At 45.1% G+C, this 21593-nt stretch overlaps 1 protein-coding gene across 30 annotated transcripts in view; it reads left to right on the top strand.

Annotated features, from left to right (window-relative positions):
- LOC129857558 (regulating synaptic membrane exocytosis protein 2-like) overlaps positions 1-21593 on the top strand; it is a 212825-nt gene that overhangs the window by 67961 nt on the left and 123271 nt on the right. For 2 of the 30 annotated variants that reach the window (XM_055925941.1, XM_055925942.1), the window contains exon 1: positions 649-1285. The exons of 20 other annotated variants lie outside the window; for them this stretch is intronic. In XM_055925941.1, coding sequence (XP_055781916.1) covers positions 1164-1285 — 122 coding nt within the window. In that variant the 5' untranslated portion in view covers positions 649-1163. Of the gene's footprint in view, positions 1-597; positions 1286-21593 lie in introns of those variants that run through there. 8 more of the 30 variants (XM_055925944.1, XM_055925943.1, XM_055925936.1 and 5 more) reach the window with 7 other exon arrangements.

The following is a 21593-nucleotide window of genomic DNA, read 5'->3' as shown; positions in this document are numbered from 1 at the left end:
GGTATATGGCCAGGGGGTGTGATATATTTCCGGCACGACACAACATGGAGTGCCTGGACACAGCCCTTAGCTGTGGTATATTGGCCATATATCTCAAACCCCTGCGGTGCCTTATTGCTATTATAAACTGTTTACCAACGTAATTAGAGCAGTAAAAATAAATGTTTTGTCATACCCATGGTATACGGTCTGCAATACTACGGCTGTCAGCCAATCAGAATTCAGGGCTCGAACCACCCAGTTTATAAAATTGAATATAACTTTCTTATACAGATGCTGTGCATCCATCCATCCATGCTGGCCTTCACTCACACCTGCCATTTCTGTCTAGCCACTTACTTGTCTTCTGTGTTAAATGGCCCTTTGCTTAATGTCTGTAACTCCCATATGAGCTGCTGGAGTTAGTAGACAACCTCCCCTGTCCTCCCACTGAGGATCATCCAGTCTGATTTGTGAGTAAACTCTGTCAGGCCCATTAGATTGGAATCCCTTCGTCCACCTTTTATTTCTCTTCCCTTTCTCAGACTCTCTCCCCATCTCCCTTCTCCCAGAGGAAGTAGAATGCCTTGGCCTCCTCCCTTATTACTTATGAGAGCTGATGGTTGGCAGTCATATATGGCAAAAGCACTGACGACAGCATCTCTGCGCGCCCATGTATTGTATCTGCGTGCGCGGTCCAGAGTATGAGAACGAGAAGGATACAGCAAGCGTGTGCGTGAACGAATGCTTGCGTGTTGTGTGTGTATGTATGTGTGTGTTTGTATGCGTGCTCTAATAGGCAGAGAGAAATATGAGTTGAGTATGAGGCTGCCCCTGATGCACCGGTAAGTGAAGCTTGCTTTGCTGGAAGATGCCTCGCTGCTGCTTTTTCCCTCACCTCCACTGCAAAGAGATCCTGCTACAGCCCGCTATATTTTGTCGGGTTAAGTTCGGAGCATTATGACTGTACATTCCAGCCTCGACTGCTTTTCATTTAAGGACTCTCATTTAAGGACCAAGATCAGGAGAAATATGGAACTTGATTGGCGTCTTCGCGTTTAATGCGTCCCTGGAGATAGACAGACGCGGGTCCGGACGGAGAGCGAGGCAGCGCAGGTGGATGTATTGTGTTTGAGGAAAAGGACCATACTGAGGATAAAAGACACGAAGGAAAAAGGAGGAAAATGCAGTTTGATACATTGCGTCAATTTTGTAGCTCCGTTCTATCCCATTTTAATGAGGCTTTTACGCCGCCTCAGAACATTCTGCAGACGGAGCTATTCGAGCAGGCGTTGAGCAACATCGGGTGAGTGATTCCTTTGTAAGAATGTGTGATTTATGATGGGCTTCCCCCGTTGGTATGTCAAAGGAGCGAGGAGGTTTCGCTTATTGATCCATCCGCAGCAGGCTATGCGAAGACGTCGCCTTCCTTCCGGGGAGTTGCAGTTGATATTCCTCCTCGCAGAGAGAGAGAGAGAGAGAGAGAGAGAGAGAGAGAGAGAGAGAGAGAGAGAGAGAGGGAGAGAGAGAGAGAGAGAGAGAGAGGGAGAGAGAGGGTGTTGTTGGATGGAACGGTCGTGAAACAATACGGCTAAAATGTGATAATGCTGAGATGTGTGTTTCTGTCTCGATGTACCGCTGCTGCCGCATGTGTGTGCTGCTGTCATAGGCTGCTGTGCCTGCTTGCGCGGATAACATTACGGTATGTCGTAATATTGCTCCAGCCTCGAATCATTTGAGTCATTTGTGACCCTCTTTCATACGCTATGCTATGGTAATTACCTCCATTCCTAACCCACACCAAAACTAGATTTTTCCCCATGGCCATGTCAGCAGTTTTGTATTATCCTACAGTAACTGTGATTCTTGCTAAACACTGAAGATAATTAATGTAATGTACATATCATACATACTATTTTTGCTAAATAATCTTGGAAATTCACCACAAATACTGCCCAACCACCACACACTTATGCAGTATGGAGAAATGACTGTAAATGTAATCAAATGTGTGTGTGATGTACAGCAGAGAATGGGATGTCGTCCAGGGAAAGAGAAAACGCAGCAGGCATTTTGTGGCCCAGAAACAAGCCTATAGATACAACATGCATCTTTCCCTCATGTTCTTTTTTTCTTACCTCTCCCTCAGAAATAATTCACAGTGTGGCCTCGCTAGCTCTCTGCCCCCTCGCATTACATATACCCAACAGCACGGCGCACTCACTCAGCCACGGTGGTGTGGTTTACACAGACAGCCGCCTATATCTGTCCCTACAGTAGCCTATTATCGTCATCGTCATCATCATAATCGTCATCATCATCATCATCATCATCATCATCATCATCATCATCATCATCATCATCATCATCATCATCATCATCATCACATTTGACAGATTTACATTTGATACTATTTAAAGGGATGCTTCGGGATTTTGGCAATGAGGCCCTTTATCTACTTCCCCAGAGTCAGATGAACACGTGGATACCATTATGATAAAGGGCCTCATTGCCAAAATCCCGAAGTGTCCCTTTAAGTCTATAAGAAGGATATGAGGATACGATAGTAGCCTAACTAACCCATATCCATCCAGACACCTCAGTGGAGAGACAGGAAAGACTGGAGGACAGACATTGCCCTGTCAGTATACTGTACTGTATATTAAAGGACCAACTAAATCATGACCACTTGATACAAGATCAAGAGACTGTCATTGTTCCTCAAGGCCCATATTCATAAAGAGTCAGAGAAGGAGTGCTGGTCCCCCCTGTCCATATAATCTCATTCCATATGATCTAAAAGGCAAAACTCATTCTAGATCAGCACCCAGAGGAGCTCAGAGATTGAACGAGGGCCATTGTCAACCTTATGATTCACGGTGTAGAATTTGTCCAGTGATTTCTAGTAACCCATTGGGCACAGATGTCAGTTCAACGTCTAGTTTTGATTGACATTTTGTGAGTTTTCAACTAATGTGAATTCAACGGGAAATGAACAAAGCATTTCGCCATGTCATTGGATTTAGGCAAATCCAATCAGTTTTCCACGTTGATTCAACGTCATTACATTGCATTTTGAGAGACTACTGTAGTGGGACTGACTGCAGGCTACCGATGTCAACCACTGACCAACCACAGCAGACTCTTTCTCGCTGTCTCGCTGTCTCGCTGTCTCGCTGTCTCGCTGTCTCGCTGTCTCTCTGTCTCTCTGTCTCTCTGTCTCTCTGTCTCTCTGTCTCTCTCTCTCTGTCTCTCTGTCTCTCTCTCTGTCTCTCTGTCTCGCTGTCTCGCTGTCTCTCTGTCTCTCTGTCTCTCTCTCTGTCTCTCTCTCTCTCTCTCTCTCTCTGTCTCTCTGTCTCTCTGTCTCTGTCTCTGTCTCTCTCTCTCTCTCTCTCTCTCTCTCTCTCTCTCTCTCTCTCTCTCTCTCTCTCTGTCTCTCTCTCCATGCTGTCTGCTGGCTCACTAATGGGTTCTGCTTTGAGATCCATTTCTATGTATTATGCATGTGTATGTCAGTAGAGGTTCTAATGGTGTCCACAATCTGTTCTTAGAAGTCCTGAATGAATGCTTCTGCGCCATGGCGTGGTGTGGGGTCGCTCCTCTCCTCCTCTCTGCTGTGGGCTGTATCAACCCATTGGGTTAACAGGTTCCAGGAAACACTTGCCTCTGACCAAAAGCAACACATGCAGCTGATGTCAAGCCTGATCACTGCATAATAGAGGTTGTTGGAATATAATAAGTTCATTCAATACACCCCCCCCCCCCCCCAAACTACTATGTTTTCAACCTCACCATGTACCAGTTTGTTTATTATCAGTTTATTATCATGTGTTTCGTCACATGAAGCCATGGACCGTGTCAGATCTACACAGTCCAGTCAGCATGGCCTGCTCTTCACTGTGCTCTCTGTCACTCAGTTAGTCATCGACCTCAATCATCATTTTACTTTCTCCCTCCTTTCCGCCGGTATTGAGGGTGCCATGGTAATTATGTTTGATCAATAGTAGTTCCTAGTGCTTTTTGACGTCAGTTGGTTTCGGTTTGATACATATTTTTTTTTTATCATGTTTTTCGCTAGTTTAAAAAAAAACATTAAATCTGCTATGCATTATGAGGGTTGAATGCTGTAACAACAAAGAATAAAACAATTTATAAAAGTCCCGTGATGTTAGTTACTGCCCATTACTGCTTTATTAAACATAATTTATTAAAATTACTTTACTTGAATAAAATATTTCTGTTGTTGTGTATATTACATTTGTTTTATTTGATGACTTTATTATTTAATTCCAAGTCATCATCTCATCTCTATAGAGCTGCTGCCCATGCTGTCTGACAAAATCACTATTTTAGTGGTTCTTCAAAATACATAAGACATACTCTAATGACTGCTGAATAGCAACTATCAATCACTTAAATCATATATTTTCAGGTAGAGATACCTCACGAAGCAGCTGGTCTATCCCTCTCGATCGCGCATTCTTCTTTCTTTTAGGTAGCAGGCGTAAAAGAAACGTACTTGACATGTAGGTGCAATTATGGTCATTGTAGTTAATTACCAGGGTTTCTGTACTAAACTGTGTAGAATATTGGCCTGTTGGAAACTACAACTCCCTACTACATCGCACAGTTCAGGGTTGATCTGATTTATCTCAGAAACTGCAAAATGTACTCATTGAGCTCATGGAAAAAAACAAATGAAATGGAATTTAAATAATTGAACCAATGTTGGTCAATTAGTTGTTTAAAACCCCCAAATCACCGAAATGTCGGTTAATCGCTCAGTACTAATCAATAGAGGGGATGAGGTGTCCCCTATCTGTTAATCCTGGTGTTAGCCTGGTCTGGTCTGGAACCAGGGAAGCCCTCCTTCCCCCTCCCTCTCTCTCTCTCTCTCTCGCTCACACTCTGAATTTCTCTCACTCTGTCTGTCTCTCTCACTCTCCCTCACTCTCTCTCTCTTGTTCTTCTGCTTCTTCTAGCAAGAGGTTAGTGAAGTGGTGAGTGGGAAGATGGAGGGGAATACACAGTGTGTGGATCAGGGGATTGGGGTTGAGTCTAGAGAGGTTGACATGAGGAGGAGGATGAAAAAGCAGAATATAAAATAAGAAGAGATGAGGAGGCAGGAGATAAGAGAGGAGCGGAGGAGGCTGAGATACACAGGCATCAGTCATCATAGTGACAAAGATAGAAAAGAGATAGACAGACAGGCTGCAGCTTTGGGACTCTGCCATCTGACTGTGAACAAGTCTCATTTGTACCCTATTCCCTACATAGTGCAATACGTATAAGGGCTCTATCCAAAAGTAGTGAACTAATACAGTATAGGAAATAGGGAATAAGGGTATAAGAGACCGGAGTGGGAATCCATATGCTCTGCTCTTACAGATAGACCTCTTGGGTATGTCCCTGCCACTGAAAAACATCCCCACAGCATGATGCCGCCACCACCATGCTTCACTGTAGGGATGATGCCAGGTTTCCTCCAGGTTTCCTCCAAACGTGACGTTTGGCATTCAGGCCAAAGACTTAAATCTTAGTTTTATCAGAGCAGAGAATCTTGCTTTTAATGTTCTGAGTGTCCTTTAGATGCCTTCTGGCGAACTCCAAGCGGGCTCTTTTACTGAGGAGTGGCTTCCGTCTGGCCACTCTACCATAAAAGCCTGATTGATGGAGTGCTGCAAAGATGGTTGTCCTTCTAGAAGGTTCTCCCATCTTCACAGAGGAACTCTGGAGCTCTGTCAGAGTGACCATCGGGTTCTTGGTCACCTCCCTGACCAAGGCCCCCGATTGCTCAGTTTGGCCGGGCGGCCATCTCTAGGAAGGGTCTTGGGGTTTCCAAACTTGTTCCATTTAAGAATGATGGAGGACACTGTGTTCTTGGGGACATTCAATGCTGCAGACATTTTTTGGTACCCTTCCCTAGATCTGTGCCTCGACACAATCCTGTCTCGGAGCTCTACAGACAATTCTTTCGGCCTCATGGCTTGGATTTTGCTCTGACATGTACTGTCAACTGTGGGACCTTATATAGACAGATGTGTGAGCCTTTCCAAATCATGTCCAATCAAATTAATTTACCACAGGTGGACTCCAATCAAGTTGTAGAAACATCTCAAGGATGATCAATGGAAACAGGATGAACCTGAGCTCAATTTTGAGGCTTATAGTAAATGGTCTGAATACTTATGTAAATAAGGTATTTCTATTTTTAATTTTTAATAACTTAACAAACATTCTAAAAACCTGTTTTCACTTTGTCATTATGGGGTATTATGTGTAGATTGATGAGGAAATGTTTTTATTTAATACATTTTAGAATGAGGCTGTAACGTAACAAAATGTGTAAAACGGGAAGGGATCTGAATACTTTGAGATAGAGAGCCACCCATCCATAGGCACAAGAACGAGGGTTATAAAGCAACGAGGTTAAATTGCTGTTTGTAGTTGGTCACAGGATAGCAGTGCTCGCCTAGTAGAGTACACATGATGTCAAGAATGCACACCACACAAACAAAAATACTTAGTGCTGCTACACCTAGGAACGGCCATTCTCCTGGAGGAAAGCGGAGCTCACAGAGGGGTCGTGGCGCGAACAGGGAGCACAAAAAGAAATAGACAACAGAGGACAGTCTCCGAATGTGACAGGGACATCTGGGTTCTTTCAAGCTCACACAGCGACACTGATTCTCTCAAAAGGACCGAGTGTGTGTTTGTGTGTGTAAGCATCAGCTTTATTATGTCATTAATGGCCAGGAATAGTAACATTTCAGTAAAGCCCAGCAAGGGGGCTTTTCAGGCCTTCTTTAGTGGATGTGTATTGTACGGACATCCTCCACTGCCTGAGGTCCCAAACTCTGTCTCATCCGGCTGATGGGACTGTCATGAAAAGAGGGTGGCTGAGTGGCATTCAAAGTGGAGTGTGCATTTGTGTGTGTGTGTATGAGAGGGGCATCTCTAAGTTGTGTGTGTGTGTATGAGAGGGGCATCTCTAAGTTGTGTGTGTGTATGAGAGGGGCATCTCTAAGTTGTGTGTGTGTATGAGAGGGGCATCTTTAAGTTGTGTGTGTGTATGTATGAGAGGGGCATCTCTAAGTTGTGTGTATGAGAGGGGCATCTCTAAGTTGTGTGTGTGTGTATGAGAGGGGCATCTCTAAGTTGTGTGTATGAGAGGGGCATCTCTAAGTTGTGTGTGTGTGTGTATGAGAGGGGCATCTCTAAGTTGTGTGTGTGTATGTATGAGAGGGGCATCTCTAAGTTGTGTGTATGTGTGTATGAGAGGGGCATCTCTAAGTTGTGTGTGTGTGTGTATGAGAGGGGCATCTCTAAGTTGTGTGTGTGTGTATGAGAGGGGCATCTCTAAGTTGTGTGTGTGTTCATGAATTCGAAACCTGTCCCAAAGGGGCATTTCTTCTTTGAAAAGCTTCTCTTTCAGCTGTGAACCAGATGTCTGATTTCATCCTGTTCTTTTTCTTCAATATAGAGAGAAATTGCAAACACTGCATGTATGGATGTGGTGTACTTATATGTGTTGACGTGAAGTTGATTGTCAATGTCATAAGGCATTTATGATATATGTAGTTAATATAGGGTGGCTGGTACCCTAGCGGTTAGAACATTGGGCCAATAACTGAGAGGTCAATAGTTTGAATCCCCGAGCCGACAAGGTGAAAAATCTGCCGATGTGCCCTTGAGCAAGGCACTTAACCCCTTGTCGCAGGGGGAGTGGGATATGCAAAAAAACGTCACACATGCGTATAATACACACTTGTAAATGTGTGAAACAGAACAAAATATATAAGCACCTACCAAATTATAATTATAATTTTGTTCTAACTATATATTTTTTCACATGTGATTATCGCACACTCACGCCTGCAAACACACACGCATACACACACTCATGACACATCTGACACACATTCGCCCCTGCCAAGTGGAAAGTTATTCTAACGATCGTCTGTTGAAGAAGGTGTGGACCAAAGCGCAGCGTGTTAAGTGTTCATGCTTTTTTAATTAAAACTGAACACCGAGACAAAATAACAAAAATAGAACAACACGAAATAGTTCTGTCTGGTGCAGACACAAAACAGAAAACAACTACCCACAAAAACCATGTGGGAAAAAGCTACCTAAATATGGCTCCAAATCAGAGACAACGATAGACAGCTGCCTCTGATTGAGAACCACACCCGGCCAAACAACAAAGAAATACAAAACATAGAAAATGAACATAGAATGCCCACCCAAATCACACCCTGAACAAACCAAAATAGAGACATAAAAAGCTCTCTACGGTCAGGGCTTGACAGTTATCACCACATCAAGCCTCGTTAGCTCACATGAAATAGAATCAACACTTACTGTGTTTGTGTGTATGTGGCTGTGTGTGTGTGTGTGTTACACTAAACACCGCTCCCTTTTTAAAATCACTGAATAAATTCACAATGAGCCTAATGGCGCAACATCATATTTTTTGTTATCTGATGAACACCCACAATTCTCTGGCTTTGACCCAATTTCATTTCCATTTCATGCTCAGATTTATTCAATTACCCAGAAATACATGAGAACCAACGTGATAAAGAAACAATCAACAAATCTTAATCTAAACATCTCCATCCAGTGAGCTACATCTGCTTCCATCCAGTGAGCTACATCTGCTTCCATCCAGTGAGCTACATCTGCTTCCATCCAGTGAGCTACATCTACTTCCATCCAGTGAGCTACATCTACTTCCATCCAGTGAGCTACTTCTGCTTCCATCCAGTGAGCTACATCTGCTTCCATCCAGTGAGCTACATCTGCTTCCATCCAGTGAGCTACATCTGCTTACATCCAGTGAGCTACATCTGCTTCCATCCAGTGAGCTACGTCTGCTTCCATCCAGTGAGCTACGTCTGCTTCCATCCAGTGAGCTACATCTACTTCCATCCAGTGAGCTACTTCTGCTTCCATCCAGTGAGCTACATCTGCTTCCATCCAGTGAGCTACATCTGCTTCCATCCAGTGAGCTACATCTGCTTCCATCCAGTGAGCTACATCTGCTTCCATCCAGTGAGCTACATCTACTTCCATCCAGTGAGCTACTTCTGCTTCCATCCAGTGAGCTACATCTGCTTCCATCCAGTGAGCTACATCTGCCTCCATCCAGTGAGCTACATCTGCTTCCATCCAGTGAGCTACATCTGCTTCCATCCAGTGAGCTACATCTGCTTCCATCCAGTGAGCTACATCTGCTTCCATCCAGTGAGCTACATCTACTTCCATCCAGTGAGCTACATCTGCTTCCATCCAGTGAGCTACATCTGCTTCCATCCAGTGAGCTACATCTGCTTCCATCCAGTGAGCTACATCTGCTTCCATCCAGTGAGCTACATCTGCTTCCATCCAGTGAGCTACATCTGCTTCCATCCAGTGAGCTACATCTGCTTCCATCCAGTGAGCTACATCTGCTTCCATCCAGTGAGCTACATCTGCTTCCATCCAGTGAGCTACATCTGCTTCCATCCAGTGAGCTACATCTGCTTCCATCCAGTGAGCTACATCTACTTCCATCCAGTGAGCTACATCTGCCTCCATCCAGTGAGCTACATCTGCTTCCATCCAGTGAGCTACATCTGCTTTTAGTTTTAAAGCACCGCATTGCTGGAACAAAATTCTAAATACATTTCACCTTAATGTTCTGGTGACATTTGGGCGCGTTAGAGTACTGAATGGGGACTTATTTGTGGAGGAATGTAACTGTTTTTCTGCGTGATCTGTGATGTTTTACACGTGCTTCCCATGACTGTGTTTTTGTATTTTAGTGTATATTTTGTGTATAATTATGTTGTATTGTGCAGGGCACATTGAAAAAGAGACCTAGGTCTGAATATATCTTCCCTGGTAAAATAAAACTACTAGCCCCACTCCAATCCTCTTCTACGATATTGATTTGGAGGCTCAATGAGACTAATTATTGCCATATTTTGCAATCATTGCACTATGATGCACTGTGGTAGGCTCTCTGTCTCTGTCTCAGTCTCCCCTGCACGTGTACATTTAAGACTCCGTTCTCCATTTGTGTTGCAAATGAACTGGTCTGTGAGAGGATTCAACGAGCCTGGGTGTCAGGAGGAGAGGGAAGAGGGTGAGAGGGGCTGCTGAGAAGTAATCAAAAGATCCTCTTCCTGGCAGGCTTATGCTGAGTAAACATGGAGGGAGCAACACCACCTCTCCTGTCCTCCCCTCCCCTCTGTTATTTCTGGAGACTGCTGCCTGCCCAGCATTAATGAAGCTGCATATAATATGAATTTAATTCAGTGTGTTTACTAGTTCATTAGGTTTTAGGATAGCAGTTGATCTCCGGTGGTGGTGGTGAGAGAGGAAGGAAGCAGACTTTGAAGATGATGATGATTTTTTTACAATGCAGGCAAGCTCCCCATTTATTCACCCCCCTCTGCTTTATGGCGAAGTTCTCTGCACAGTTTGTCAGTAAAAAAAAAAGAATCTTCTTGTCACCTACTGTACATTCAACTTACTTCCACTAGACCACTCCAATGTTTTATGAGGCTATAGCGGAACTAGATTTCAAGTGCATTTTGGAATTTGAAGATAACTGTTGTCAAAGATTAAACGATTTTCAAACTCAAGCCTCTCTCTTCCAGGGCTTTTAAGATCACTGCCAGCCAGTATGTATCAGAGGCCCTGTCCCAAACAATTACCATTAACATGTCATGTACAGGTCATTGCCGTGTACTCTGTTGTGTGGGGCACTGGAAGGGCTTTGCAAAGGCAGGGAGGATTCACTGATTCAGGCAGTGGACTGCTGGCCTGTTCCCAGATCAGTTTATGCTGTTTTGCCAACTACTATAGTCATTGTCATAGGATTTGGCAAGACAGCATAAAAGCGTGCTGGGAACAGGCTTATGGACTGCTGGACACAGGAGTCAATGTGGACTGGAGGTCCCTCACCTTTATTAGATTATTGGATCTCATGAGGAACCCAAGTCATTGCTGCAGTAGATGTAGGCCCACAGACAAGGACTTGACGAATACATGTCTCTTCCAAACCACAGCCTCTGCCATATCAGTGTATTTGTTTGCTTTCTGGCACCGGGCCAAACATGTACTCAGCTGAGGTTGTTTGATGTTTCCACGAGTGATATCCATCTGTAGCATGTGGGAGCTACCATCTCTCAGACAGACAGAGAGTGAGTGTGAGGGTCGGGATGGGCCTTATGCATGCATGTCCTGCCCTGGGCCATACAGCAGGGGCCATCTTGGTGGCCTTCCAGGAGAAACTTCCACGGCAGCCCAACCGCCCACCACTGGAGCTGTGACAGGGCTGGAACTACACACAGAATAACATGTAAAACTCAACATTCAGAAGTGATTTATAGGATATCTGTGGATGAAACTCCCCACCTCCCCTCCCCTGTATGGCCGGCCCCACCCCATCCAGACCCCCTCCTTCTACACCCTGGATGCATCCCAAATGGCACCCTATTCCCTATTTAGTGCACTACTTTTGACCAGGGCCCATAGTTTGCGTTCTTCAGGCTGTTGCAGCTTGCATAGTGTGAGAGTTAAGATGAAATCAGTAAATTGTATTGTAAGTACTGTATGTTTGGAGCTGATAATGCGTTCAGATAGATGCATTGTGTTGGCTTGGCCACTGTAGGTTTGACCTGGATGCATGGCCTTAGTTTCCCTTGCCCGCTATATGTAATTGGAGAGTGCTTTGTGTCCCCCAAATGGCACCCTATTCCCTTTATAGTGCACTACTTTTGACGAGGGCCCATAGATCAAAAGCTCTGGTCAAAAGTAGTGCACTATATAGGGAGGTACGGTGCCATTTGGGACACACACTTAACCTTCTTTTCTTTGGCCTCCAGCACTATACAACTACCTCTGTATTTGTGACATGCAATATACAGTCAGACCATGGTAATGCCGACAGTGTGACAGGAAGAAACAGCTTTTGGAGAGATACTTGACCATGCCTTGTTGATGAAACTCTCTAAAATCTGAAAAGAAGTGTGGTCTGAATTGGCAAGTGGAGGACCGGACAATACACTGTCCTCCAATACACCTTTGGAAAAGCATGGAACACACACACACCCCAGTCACTCTTACTAGAATACATTTTTTATAATTGAGGGCTGTTAAAAATAGATCCTGTAGTGGTTATCTTAAACTGTGACCGAGGCAGAGGGCAGAGGCAATATCCAATGCTTACCGGTGTGGAACAAGGCTACATTTAAATTGAAAACACTGAAATGAAATGGGGCTCCTTCATGTTTTCCTCAAATGTTTTTGCTTTGTTGCATAATTGCTGTGTATTTTTCCTCAATATGAGTTGCTAGTTACTACTCACACAGTCTCCTTCAGAATATGGGCACCTACATGAGCGTGGTTTGCTTACTAAAGGTCTTTGCCATACTGAAGAGCTTATGTTCTAGAAGGTTCTAGAAGGCTCATATATCAGATCTCATAAGGTTCTAGAGAGCCCATCAGATCAGATCACATAAGATTCTAGAGAGCTCATCAGATCAGATCACATAAGGTTCAAGGTTCTAGAGGGCTCATCAGATCACAAGTTTCTAGAAGGTTTCTGTCCCACAGCCAGAGAGATAGAGTTTGTAACATACTGTAATGTATCTCATGGTAATGAGGTAAGTGTGAGGCAGCTTGGCAGTAACTAGCCCTATACTTTATCCTATACTATACTTTATCCAAACCAAACCAATCAGGACCAATCAGGACAAACATTTCCTTATTTTAGTTAATGATTTTCCAAATCTGGAAAAATCCATTGAAGCGTGACTGTGTTTTAATCTCTACTGACTACACAGTACTAGTTAGTCACCAATCACCTTGTAGGGCTGCTTCTCATACTACCTGATTCTCCTGCTTCTTATACTACCTGATTCTCCTGGTTCTCATACTACCTGATTATCCTTCTTCTCATACTACCTGATTCTCCTGCTTCTAATACTACCTGATTCTCCTGCTTCTAATACTACCTGATTCTCCTGCTTCTAATACTACCTGCTTCTCCTGCTTCTAATACTACCTGCTTCTCCTGCTTCTAATACTAGCTGATTCTCCTGCTTCTCATACTACCTGCTTCTCCTGCTTCTAATACTACCTGATTATCCTGCTTCTCATACTACCTGATTATCCTGCTTCTCATACTACCTGATTCTCCTGCTTCTCATACTACCTGATTCTCCTGCTTCTAATACTACCTGATTCTCCTGCTTCTAATACTACCTGATTCTCCTGCTTCTAATACTACCTGATTCTCCTGCTTCTAATACTACCTGATTCTCCTGCTTCCAGTACTACCTGCTTCTCCTGCTTCTAATACTAGTTGATTCTCCTGCTTCTCATACTACCTGATTCTCCTGCTTCTAATACTAGTTGATTCTCCTGGTTCTCATACTAGCTCTTTCTCCTGGTACTCATACCAATTTATTTTCCTGGTTTATATACTAGCTGGTTCTCCTGGTTCTCATACTAGGTGGTTCGCCTGGTTCTCCTGGTTCTAGTACTAGTTGATTCTCCTTGTTCTCTTACCAATTGATTTGGCCGGTTCTCATACTAGCTGGTTCTCCTGGTTCTAATACGAGTTGATTTTTCTGGTTTTCATTGTAGTTGGTTCTCCTGGACTGCCTGTTCTCCACTGGAATATGGACTAAATTCAGTGGTGACATTTTATTCATTTATTTTCAGTAGTAGTATTCTGAGTGTGCTCTCCAAAGGGCACTAGAGGACCTGGTAAATAAAGAAACAGATTATTTATTTATGGAACCTTCAAGCTGTACGTTAACTGTGCGTTGCCAGACAGGGTGTGTATGCTGTGTAGTGTGTGTGTGTGTGTGTGGCTGTTGCCTGGGTTCTTTGTTGGAAGTGAGGGACCTTGGTACTTGCTGAGCTGCCATTGGGGAGTGTATAAGAAGATGAGTCACATGACCTTGTGGAAGCTTCCCATTGCCTTGATGGACTGGTTTGCTGTGGAAGTAGAACGGATTGGCTAATAACTCAGGATTCGTAACCTGGTTACTGTACTGTACTGTATGTAGTGCCTCTATTGAAATGCATGTATAGGGTAGGTGTTGTATGTGTGCAGTGCAGCCCCTGTGAAAAGAAGCCCAGACACCTATACCCCAGCCCTAGCCCTATACTCAAGCCCCAACCCCAGCTCCAGCCTTATACCCCAGCCCTAGCCCTATACTCAAGCCCCAACCCCAGCTCCAGCCTTATACCCCAGCCCTAGCCATATACTCAAGCCCCAACCCCAGCTCCAGCCTTATACCCCAGCCCTAGCCCTATACTCAAGCCCCAACCCCAGCTCCAGCCTTATACCCCAGCCCTAGCCCTATACTCAAGCCCCAACCCCAGCTCCAGCCTTATACCCCAGCCCTAGCCCTATACTCAAGCCCCAACCCCAGCTCCAGCCTTATACCCCAGCCCTAGCCCTATACTCAAACCCCAACCCCAGCTCCAGCCTTATACCCCAGTCCTAGCCCTATACTCAAGCCCCAACCCCAGCTCCAGCCTTATACCCCAGCCCTAGCCCTAGCTCTATACTCAAGCCACAACCCCAGCTCCAGCCTTATACCCCAGTCCCAGTCCTATACTCAAGCCCCAACCCCAGCTCCAGCCTTATACCCCAGCCCTAACCCTAGCCCTATACTCAAGCCCCAAACCCAGCTCCAGCCTTATACCCCAGCCCTAGCCCTATACTCAAGCCCCAACCCCAGCTCCAGCCTTATACCCCAGCCCTAGCCCTATACTCAAGCCCCAACCCCAGCTCCAGCCTTATGCCCCAGTCCCAGCCCTATACTCAAGCCCCAACCCCAGCTCCAGCCTTATACCCCAGCCCTAGCCCTATACTCAAGCCCCAACCCCAGCTCCAGCCTTATACCCCAGCCCTAGCCCTATAGTCAAGCCCCAACCCCAGCTCCAGCCTTATACCCCAGCCCCAGCCCTAGCCCTATAGTCAAGCCCCAACCCCAGCTCCAGCCTTATAGCCCAGCCCTAGCCCTATACTCAAGCCCCAACCCCAGCTCCAGCCTTATACCCCACCCCTATACCCCGACCCAATACTCCAGCCTCAGCCCCAGCGCTACTTTCTAGCTTCAGCCCCATCCCTACATCCTAGCTTCAGCCCTACCTACAGCCTCAGCTCCAGCTCCAGCTTCCCTTCCATGCCCCATCCCTACATCATGCCCCAGCCTCTCTCCCTACCACAGCCACAGCCTCATCCTTCCGCCCCATCCCCACCCTCTCTGCCATACCCCACCTCCATCCTCAGGTCCATCCCTACATCAAGCCCATCTCTCTCCCCAGCTACACCCAGCCTCTCTCTTTCCAGCCCCATCCCTGAGATGTTATTTTGGGCAGCAGGGATTATTAAACCATCCTCTGACTCACCACTGCTTTTTCATTACCTCCTCACTTTCTATGGAGCTAGACAGCTGCCCCGTGTTCCCTTTGATTTCAAATGCAGCTTGCTCACTGGAATGAAAAATGCATACTTAGCAGAACCAGAAAGAATTGTGTGTGTGTGTGTGTGTGTGTGTGTGTGTGTGTGTGTGTGTGTGTGTGTGTGTGTGTGTGTGTGTGTGTGTGTGTGTGTGTGTGTGTGTGTGTGTGTGGTGTGTGTGACGGAAGGAGAGAGAGAATCCGACATTGATTCAGAGAGAATCAAAGAGTGCGAGAGAGAGAGAAGATGGTGGGGAGGCAGTGGGTCTGCCTGCATGAAAAATACATTTTCTACCATTGGAAGAAAACAATACTGGAGTTACAATGAAAATGTGGTGTTATGAATAGCTTGACAAGTCACAATATGCTCTGTACAGGGCCTGGTGTATGGAGATCAACAATGGTTGACAAGTATTCCACATGCAGTAGACTAGGAAGTTAGAACTTGGAAAATAGAACTCAAAGGATGTAAGTCATTATAAAAGAGAAGAGCTGACCTTAGCGCTGAACAAACATAGGCTTGCTATGTGTACTGCACTGTACTGTACTGCAGTGTACATACTGCACTGTACTGCATTGTACTGTACTATACTGCAGTGTACATACTGCACTGTACTGCACTGTACTGCATTGCACTCTACTGCATTGCACTGTACTGCATTGTACATACTGCACTGAACTGTACTGAATTGTACTGTACTGCATTGTACTGCACTGTACTGAATTGCACTGCACTGTACTGCACTGCACAGTACTTATTTATCTTCAATGCCTGTAGAGAGTAAACCTAAATGTGTTTACAGTACAGTATATTCAACTGCCATAGCAGCGTTGGGTGTTGGCCTGTTTTGGTTTGAAGGATTAGTTGATTCACATGTGCTGAAGTCTGGTCACAGATGAGCAGCAAACGCATGTATTTATTCGACTTGACAAAAATATTTATTGGGTGTGCCTCTGGTGTTACTTTCAGTCGGCCATGAGACTGCTGTGCTTTGCTGGGTGCTCTGCTGTGTGTGTGACTGTGTGTGTGACTGTGTGTGTGACTGTGTGTGTGACTGTGTGCTGCTCCTAGAATACTCCAGTGAACAGACAGACAGTTTGGCAGACTGAAGTGTTTTGTGTCTAGATGCTGTTTTTGAAATTTGAACGATGTACAGACAGTTAGTTAGATACTTACAATAACATTTTCTCTTCAGGGAGAAGCAGTAGCATAGACTAGAGTACCACCTTAATGCTTTTCTCTGTTGGGCTCGGCCTACATAGCTTGGCAGTGGCGCTAGCTGCTTCACAGGAGACATAGTTGGCAGCGTGTCGTCTGTTTAGCTTTCAAGTCAGGAGTATGATATAAACATGGCATAAACACACATGCCTGCAGCAGCCCTGCTACCATGGTCAATTAGAGGTGTGTGTGTGTGTGTGTGTGTGTGTGTGTGTGTGTGTGTGTTTGTGTGTGTTTGTATGGTGTGTGTGTGTGTGTGTGTGTGTGTGTGTGTGTGTGTGTGTGTGTTTGTATGGTGTGTGAACGTTGCCAGCTGTCCCACCACTGTGTGAGAGGACTGTATAGGTTTACAATGTTATTGAATGTCACCGTAGAACAATCCATGCCATCCTGTTGAGAGACAGTCTCAGGTCTCCCTCTGGTTTGCAAATGTTAACACTGCATGTGTGTGTCCCAAATTGCACCCTATTCCCTATATAGTGCACTGCTTTCCCTAGGTAGTGCATTGTGGTGTCATTTGGGACACAACCCAGATGTTGTTGAGGGAGAGACAGACAGTGCAGGCCAGGGGTTTACTGGGTGCTGGGTGTGGGAGATGGGCTGGTTGGCACAACACTCCTTTTTAAAGACCAGCTCATTCAGTAAGAGTACTGCTGTTTCCTCCCTCTGTGTGTCCTCACTCACCCAGCTTAACAGGCCCACAGAGGAGTTACTGGAAATCAGAGTCCCATTGCAGAGTCCCATTGCAGAAACCCATACTACTGCACCCATCCACCACACTCCCTCACTCCACTACCACAGAAGGGCACAGCTAAAACAGGTCATTGGAAGAGGCTACGTCATTATGGTGGCGCAGCTTCAGAAAAACTATTTGATCCATTTGGTGATGCGCACTAATAATGGTAGATAGATAGAGATTATCTCTCTCTCTGTCTCTCTGTCTCTCATATTTGATGCCCTGAAATCCCTTTGGGGAGGGAGAAAACATGCATAGGAGGCGCCCCAAATGCCACCCTGTTCCCTATGTAGAGCACAACTTTTGGGCCCTGGTCAAAAGTAGTGCACTACATAGGGGATAAGGGTGCCATTTGGGACACATACATAATTTGTTCAGTTTCAGGAGGATCATTGTGGTCAGAGCGCAACTCTGTTGAATGGGATTATAGGTCAGTCTGATCTACAGGGTATGCTGCCTGCCTGCCTGGGTTTCATTGGGTGATAACCGACTGGCAGCCAGTAATCAGCTGAGGAGAGGAGCTAACATCCAGTACTGTAATCCTCTCCTGGAGAGGACACCATTGCTCGACCTCCAGGCACACACACATACGCGCGCACACACACACACCAGGGTATTAAACCAGAACTCTCCGGCCTCCACCCCTCCACAGTTCCCATCCCAGCAGTCTTTGCAGCAGCAGGTCGTGCTGTAAGTGGTGCCCATCGCCCCTGTCTGGCAGTGTGGCCAGGACGGTAGCAGTGGGAAGAGAGAGAGGACACAGCTGGCAGACTGGACAGGGAGGATGAAAGGGAGCTGTCTCTAATCTAAAGCCACTAATTCTGGATGGATGTCATTTTGGATTATTTGCATGACGGCGTTTTGAGGGGCCACAAGTCTCCGTTTTTGTTGCTGCGAAATTTTACATCTTGGAGTCTTGGATTGTACTGTAGTTAGGCCACTGGGGATTGGCTGGGTGTTTGTTAGCCGTGTAGTAACACCACTAAGGTTTGTCTGGGTGAGTGTTAGACTTGTAGTAACACCAGTAAGGATTGGCTGGCTGAGTGTCAGCCTTGGGGGCCTCCAGACAGGCGGCAGGCGGGCGGCTGACTCAGTCTTGGAACTAGTCTGTGACGATGCATGGGCTCTAAATGGACTCTGAGTAGTTTCTCCTTTCTATCTCTTCCAAGAGTGGTCGTCTGTCTCTGATTCCTCTTTGTTGAGACATGAACACTCAGCCTGTCTTTTCACTTATCTCATTTTAATAAAGACTTTTCCCTCCCACCGACCATATATGGTCGTCATTAGGCAGACCAAATTTGCTGTAAGATGGAGAGCTGTAGCTACGCAGCGCTAGTCATTTGTTTTCATTGACTTCTCTCCATTATCCGTGAAGTAGAGGTGGCACAATCCCCACGGGGGGCAGGCTCGCGTTTTAGCCGTGATTGCTTTTCACTCTCTTATTTAACATGTTTCAGCACAACCCCAGCTTGATCCTGCTGCTGGTGCATCACACAGGCGGAACCGGAGTGCAGGTGGTGCGTCAGAGTCGGAACCGGAGTGCAAAGACCACGCATAGCCCCTCTCCATCTTGCTCAGTCTCACTATAGTAGGGAAATAACACAAGGACATCCCTGAGAAGGACAGAGGGTTGAAAACAAACAGCAAAGCGGCTCAGGTCTGAAACGGAGTTGTTTTGGAGCTGAAAAGTAAAAGGGAGAGACCAAGGCCATGTGTTTGCGTGGAGCAGCGAGGAAGCGCTTTGAGATGAGCTGCATCCCTGGGTCTGACAGTAGAATACAGTAAGGTTTTTATCATCTATTGTTGCATATCAGTCCTCAATGCTACCAGCCTCAACTAGGACTGTTGGACACCTTTTCTTATTATCTTGCCGACCCAAACTTTACTGTGGATATTTTATTTTCACATAGTCCTTTCTAACACTATGATGGATGTGTAACCAGTGTGGCTGGTAGTTACTAGGGACCTCACGATACGATATTATCATGATACTTAGGTGCCGATACAATATGTATTGCTATTCTCACTATTCTATATGCATTGCGATTCGATACGGTGATTTTATTGCGATTTGAAGTTCCAAATATATTGCTCTATATACAAGAGAGAGACATAATAAAAACAAGTTTTGATCTGTCATGGAAATAAAAGTGCTGAAAATAAGTTGGTTTACTATATAAAAGAAGATGGAGAACAAGCTAATACAGCCAACTAGCGCTAGCTAACACTACCTAGCTTTTTGTACAAATCGATACTTTTAATTTGGTCCAAAATAATACTGCCATATGTTTTCCCCATCACGAGTAACCAGGCCAGCCCAGTACAGCTCCTCTTGGCTGGCCTCAGCAGAGAGAAAAGGCTATTGGTGAGATGCTCTCTAGGACAGTTGATTATTATTATCCCTGCACTAATAGCAGTATGAACATAGACGTCTGTCTGCTCTGACATAAAGTAGAGGGTTTAAGGAAGGGAATTCTGTGTGTGTGTCTCTGTGTGTGTGTGTCGGTGTTGGTGCGTGTCAGTGTATGTATGTATGTATGTATGTATGTATGTATGTATGTATGTATGTATGTATGTATGTATGTATGTATGTATGTATGTATGTATGTATGTATGTGATTGCGAGTGTGAAACCAGCAGTAACCATGAAGGGTACATCAGTCACTGAAAGCTTTTTCATTGACTTTCCCTTATTGATCTTTCCTGTTGTTGGCATTCCTTTGGTTTTTAATGGAATATCAGCAGAGCCCTGGGAAACAGTGAAAACGGTATGCCTTCTCTAATTCTAATCCAAGAACACCTTATGAATCTTTGGAGAAACTGAATTATAGCGCCCTTGTTATGATATGTTCGTGTTGCAAATATCAATGCTTTATTGCTATTGTCCACTTCAGGATAGTTTGTGGCATTGTGTATATGTGAAAAGACAAAAACAAACACAGGACAGAGAGAGTAACATACAATATGTTGTTCATGTAAACAGAGCAGCATGTACAGCACTCCCATCTTTGACGTTGTACTCCAATTTTTGACGTTGTACTCCCATCTTTGACATGTAAAAAAGGTTGTACACAGTATCTTAAGGATTGTTTCTGGGTCGATCAGGTCAAGAGAACGAAGGGAGCGTATAGCTCTGTGAACAGCACACACACACCTCCTGTCTCCTCTCACTGTAAATCAGTCAGAGGCTGTGTTTTGCAGATGTTCCCAATAATGTATGTTTAATAACCCCGTTTTTATGACAACCTGCATCAAACGTTCATGATTTGTCACCACAAAGGGCATCCTGCTGGAGCCCCAGAAAACACTTAATCATCACACACACACACACACACACACACACACACACACACACACACACACACACACACACACACACACACACACACACACACACACACACACACACACACACACACACACACACACACACACACACACACACACACACACACACACACACTAACAACACACAACCTATATACCAGTCACATGCATCACCATGTTAAAGAGCACCACATTTAAATCAAATCAAATTTTATTGGTCACATACACATATTTAGCAGGTGTTATTGCAGGTGTAGTGAAATGCTTATGTTCCTAGCTCCAACAGTGCAGTAGTATCTAACAATTCACAACAACACACAAATCTAAAAGTAAAAGAATGGAATTAAGAATATATAAATATTAGATTGACTAAAATACAGTAGACTAGAATACTGAATATACATATGAGATGAGTAAAACAGTATGTAAACATTATTCAAGTGACTAGTGTTCCATTATTAAAGTGGTCAGTGATTCCAAGTCTATGTTTATAGGGCAGCAGCCTCTAAGGTGCAGGGTTGTTTAACCAGGTGGAAGCCGGCTAGTGATGGCTATTTTACAGTCTGATGGCAGTTGCAGTACCAGGCCGTGATACAGCCCGACAGGATGCTCTCAATTGTGCATCTCTAAAAGGTTGTGAGGGTTTTAGGGGCAAAGCCAAGTTTCTTCAGCCTCCTGGGGTTGAAGAGACACTGTTGCGCATTCTTCACCACACTGTCTGTGGACCATTTCAGATCCTCAGTGATGTGTACGCGAAGGAACTTTCCACCTTCTCCACAGTGGTTCCGTCAATGTGGATGGGGGCGTGCTGCCTCTGCTGTTTCCTGAAGTCCACAATCAGCTCCTTTTGTTGTT

Source organism: Salvelinus fontinalis, chromosome 6, assembly GCF_029448725.1.
Source record: "Salvelinus fontinalis isolate EN_2023a chromosome 6, ASM2944872v1, whole genome shotgun sequence".
Lineage (NCBI taxonomy): Eukaryota > Metazoa > Chordata > Actinopteri > Salmoniformes > Salmonidae > Salvelinus > Salvelinus fontinalis.
This window is presented reverse-complemented; position numbering and strand designations above follow the sequence as displayed.